Source organism: Halyomorpha halys, unplaced genomic scaffold (assembly GCF_000696795.3).
Source record: "Halyomorpha halys isolate HHAL.00 unplaced genomic scaffold, Hhal_1.1 Scaffold190.1, whole genome shotgun sequence".
NCBI classification, from domain to species: Eukaryota; Metazoa; Arthropoda; class Insecta; order Hemiptera; family Pentatomidae; genus Halyomorpha; species Halyomorpha halys.
Genome location: NW_027105456.1, coordinates 342,647 through 348,053, shown reverse-complemented (window position 1 = coordinate 348,053; position 5,407 = coordinate 342,647). Strand labels below are relative to the sequence as shown.

The following is a 5,407-nucleotide window of genomic DNA, read 5'->3' as shown; positions in this document are numbered from 1 at the left end:
CATTTTATACATATACATTCATATAAAATAGAAGTATCTGAAAATTTGTAAACGTTTGCCAGATAAAAATCTCACTATATGAACCATGTATTTATTCTTAGGGGACATATGTCCCAGAATAAAGTTATTTTTTTCATTTCATTTCATTTCATATAATAAAAATAGCTGATACTTTAAGAAAACTTTATTTAAATTTCATTAAATATGTCTTTAACTTAGTTGCTTTAGAAATAGGTTAATATAAATTTAGCTCATACACAAAGGTCAGTACTGTTAAATATTAGATGTGTAAATAGAAAAAGAAATCGAAGGTCATGGCTAAGGTCTAGGACAATTTTATGAACTAGTTTTTGGTTAGTCACTGGGCCGTCTTATATCGATCCGTGAAAACCCACTGAGTCCCGAATGAAATAGTTGATTGATGGCATTGTTGATTGACTCGTCCGTCTCCATGACGAATCATCATCTAATTAGTAAACCTGCAACATTTTTACAAAATATTTTGTTCATAATCACCTGATACCGCCTGACATCTGACATGAGTGAATGAGGTCGCCAGAAGACAACTAACTAACAGTCGCCAACCCATCTTCTCTCCGCAGACAACAAAGTTCAGTGGAAATTGTTCGGCAATGATGCTCTTGCAACGATTTATATAAGTGTCGAAATTGGTGGTTATCTATGCGCACTTTGAAGGCTAGTTCTAAAGTAAAGCGTTATCTTACAAGGAACAGACACAAGGACTAGCCTTTGTATCGGGTTAGTAGGACAATAAATCTACCGAGTTTACGTTTCGTCAGCGAGGAGTGGCCATCTGCATACAATGGAGTAAGGACCTATCGCAGAGTATGGCCTTATTTCTGTTCTGGAGTACTTTTAGATCTCGGGTTCGAACCGTTGGTATTTCGGGTGGTCCTAGGGGAAGTTCAGGAATGTGGAATTTCGAAGAGGGGAACAGAGATGATTTTCTTTAAACTAGGGCCATCATTAACCAAGTTGAACCCTTGATAGATTTCGAGTTGTGGCTCTTTAAAGTATTTTTTGAACAACTTAGGTTTATAACAACTCGCTAGTTAAAACCATTAATTAATTTAACCCTTTCCACTCGGCACCTTTCCGATGCAACCTACCAGCAATTCGACGACACGTTTTCGCGAAAACGAATACCCTGGAATCGTGATATTATATAGTACAACTTTAGAACCAGTAAGGCATTGTAATGAAATATGGTACATGTATTTGTCGACATTAAAGAACTCGTATTTACAAATATATATTACTTACAATTTTTTACAGTATGGTAAATTAATTTCCGTCTGAGCAGAAAAATGTTTTCTGATACTCCGTAGCCGTGAGTCAACCCTATGGGTTTCGGAGCCCTCCTGGGGTCCACCCTGCCTCATAAATAGGTAAAAATCTGGCGGTCAAGCGTGATTCTGACCAAATCACCTCCTTGCACAACCGTTGGTTTGCACACAGCACTTCCTTACAAAGCACTGAATCACTGACCCTTCAAGAGTTGTAGCAGTACAGATTTCAATTATTTTTTTTAAATTAATACTCAATAGATACATTTTCTTTTTTATTTATTTTAAATAATTTTTTTAATTTTACAATATATAAATTATTGTAATGTTTATTTAAAACTATAACTTTTTAAAACAAATAAAATCATAAAATTAAAATCTGATAGCAGAACAATCTACTTTTGCTATAATTTATTTTTTCCTAAAACTCACCTGACTGTATCAGCTGAGCCTGACTCCCCAGCAACCTGAGAGAACCTGATGAACAGGGGAGTTGTCTTGCCAACTTGGTTGAATAATGAGGCAGCAGAGAAGTTGGTGATCTCTGTACTGGTGACAGTGAAGGTGCCCATCGCACCTTTAGTAAACAGTTAAAATAAAATCAACAGTTTATTGAGAACAAATAAACTATAAATATTCTGGAATAAATTGCTTCGAGAAAATAATTCGAAGATAATTGTTGCTTTTATACATCTTGACACAATATAAGAACACAATTGTACAAAATCTATTACCTAGATATTAGAGATTTTCGGTTTGTCAAAATATATTGTTTTAGAGATTTTCTTCTTATTATTATTATTTATTTTTCTCTGGGAATAGCTACCATGCAAATAGAGTTGGCCACAACAAGATGATTTATGGATTCACTCTTCTTATTAATTTCGATTATGAAGGTATCAATAGGAAATTTTAAGTATAAATAAGAAAGTGGGTTTTAGTATAACTTACCTGTCCCTTTGGCGTGGACCACCCTCTCTGGAATCCTTTCTCTGTCGAAATGCTGGAACTCGTTTATGAAGGATGTATCCTGGATGAGCATTGGTCCATTGGGTCCTGCGGTGAGGACAGTAGCTGGGTATGCCACAGGATTACCGGAGCTGGTCGTGTAGTTGGCAGGGATCTACCGTAACAAAGGGAGATTGAACAGTCAACTAGAACGAGTAATGATAAGTGTTTTTATGGGTAATTGATCCAGTATAAAACAATTTATACTATTTTTAAATGTGTTAAAGGAAAAGGTAAACCTTATTTAAACCTGACAAGAAATGAGTGTAAAGCAATAACAGGTCTCATCACCGGCTCTTGTCTCATAAAATATCATCTAAAAAAGAAGATGGAAATTCCATATTTCGTCTGTACTTAGAGGATGAAGGCTGAGCATACAATATATGAATGTGAAGCCCTTGCCTTTAACAGGTAAGAATACTTGAATCGGGCAATTATTAAGCATGAAGACATTAGTAGAACTAGCCCAACAGACCTTGGAAAAAGAATCAATTTCCAATGGGATTTATTGAAAAATAAAGGTTGATTCACAAAAGATTCAAATGGGTCGCGGTAAGGGAGGGTTTATCACCCTTTTAATGTAATAATAATAAACCGAGATTATTATGGTTTTTCTATCACATTATAAAGTGTCCCCTCTCCTTACGTTACAACGCAAGAAGAAATGTATGATCAAGAACGATGAAAGTAGTGAAAACACATTTTCTAGCAGTACAATCATATTGTTAGTACATGTATAATATATCCTAAATATGGTTAATTGAACAATGAAGAAGTATGTCATGCGTTGCGCTGGTCGTGGTTGTATTGGTTCTGTTGTTAGAGAAAGATGCGAATGTTGTTCCCGTCCTTACCTAATAGGTTTGTTCTGTAAGTGCATCCCCTATGCAAAAAAAAAAATGCAACATGGTCACCGTTGCGGTAAGTGCATTTTGGTTCACTTTCCCGCGAACACTGGGAGATATGAAAGCCACTACAGCAGACACTTTTTATTTAATGATAGCAATCATTTTTAGTATGCCCATATTGTTGGAATTTATAGTATTGGGATGGGACAGTGTTGTTCCGTTGTGTATAATTGGCAACTGTGAAAAGACAGCGGATCTTTGTTTGGAGATCTTTCATAGTTATACCGGTGGGCACCCTTATCACTATAAGAGTGAGGTCCCTAAAAAAAAGAAGAAATAAATCAAAGGATCTTTTTTATTTTTGGATCATCAGGCTAACAAAACATGAACATACATAACAAAATATACGTATTAAAAGCGTATACCAAGTGCACAGGTCAATATAGCTTCCTCATCATCTATATCTGCAGTCCCTTATTTTATTTTCTGGATAATATCAGAAAAAAAATCTAACTGTAGGCACACTGACTAAAAGGACTATTTGTCAAACTTGCTTTCCACACCACCAGCGTCTTCATCTAAAGAAAAGTAATGCATGAAGAAGATGAGGAGCAGATAATATGAAGTTCATTATACGAAGGCAAATATTAGACAATAAAGAGAATTCATATGGAACTTAAGTTACCACTTTTTATAAATTTTTCTTGATTCGATATTGACCGTGCTACCATCTGTTGGTCACTGCTCAAGCTGCTGTTTGACCGTTACAAACTTACATGCTACCTAGCTGTCGCAACAAGAACTACTGCAGTCGTCAGGCAAACATGGAATATTGAAATGTTTATTTATTGTAAATACTTTGATTGTACAAAATAAAAACCATATTATATACGGTAATATTTCTAACGTATTTTTTGAAACAATATAGATTACAATAGAATATTCTGATCCACTAAAAGTTAACGTCTTACACGTTGCATTTCTCTATGGTGTTTAATAGCTCAAGAGAGTTGATCAAGTACAAAAAAAAAAAAAAATATATTTTTGTTAATAAATAAAACGACCGCCCTCAGCTGGCCGAAACAAACGAGACCATGTCGAAAGCTAAGGCTGCTACCCAGCCTGGTACTTCCACTTCGATGGCCGCTGTAGAAGTGGCCACGAACAGTAGAGCAGACGCTCCACCAACTTCGATGGACGGAGTTGAAGAAAATACAACTCACAATCGTAGTGAGAAGAGGCCCCCCACTGATGACACCACCACGTGGTCTATAGCCAGAGGTAAAAAGGCTTTTCGACTCAGGACTAGCATCGATAAAACACCCAACTTTGCTGAACCTACAATATTTGACAAACTGAAAGAACGTCAGGGAAGCAGCAACATCCAGTGATGTAACCACGGGGCCCCACCCAGACCACTCCCGCCAATCATAATCTCTCCCGCACTCTCATTGATGTCAGTGCGTGAAATGCTCGCTACGGTGAACGTGACACGTTTCACCACAAATAACTCAGCCAGGGAAACGAGGCTGTATCTGGAATCCGAGGCTGACCACAAGGAGGCCGTCGAACTCTTCAAACAGCATAACAAGGTAAGATTCCACACTTATGTACCACGCGGCATTAAGCGCACAAAGAAATTTGTGCTGTATGGGTTTGACCCCGATCACCCCGTAGAATCCATTGTCGAAGACCTAAAAGTGAATCTGCCTGGTTTCATCATGGGCAGGAGGTTGATGAGGTGGGATGCAAATAACCAGGTTCACAGCACCGAACCGATTCAAATTATAACCGAATCTTTTGTTCGGATCGAGCAGATACAAGCTCTCCGGGCAATTGATTATGTTAGATTTAGAGTGTCCAAGTTTAAGGAAGATGGTGGTCCAGTACAGTGTCGCAACTGTCTGGAGTTCTGGCACACTATGATATATTGTGGCCGTGTCGCTGCATGTCCCTGGTATGGTTGGGACCATCAATACGAACAATGTCCGAAGAAGACAGCCCCCCCCCCCCGCACTGCAAGCACTGTGATGGGGACCATGTCACCTCATTCAAAAATTGTAAGGCCCGCATCAAGTTGCGGGATACTGCGAGGGCAAGAAGACAGGGGACTGCACCTGCCCCAGCCGGAACACCACCTCGACAGCCGAGCCGCCTAGTAGAGAGGAACCTTGGCTTCAATGACATACTCCGCACTTCAGCTCAGCCACCTGCACCTACACTGCCTTCTACATCCCTACTGCC

The 5,407-nt window shown here is 38.4% G+C and overlaps 1 protein-coding gene across 1 annotated transcript in view; it reads right to left on the bottom strand.

Annotated features, from left to right (window-relative positions):
* Positions 1–5,407, bottom strand: part of LOC106679278 (catalase) — a gene marked incomplete at its 5' end in the record, with an annotated part of 33,561 nt that overhangs the window by 25,258 nt on the left and 2,896 nt on the right. The window contains 2 exon segments of the mRNA XM_067051371.1: positions 1,740–1,884; positions 2,259–2,430. Of these exon segments, the coding sequence (XP_066907472.1) occupies positions 1,740–1,884; positions 2,259–2,430 (317 nt within the window).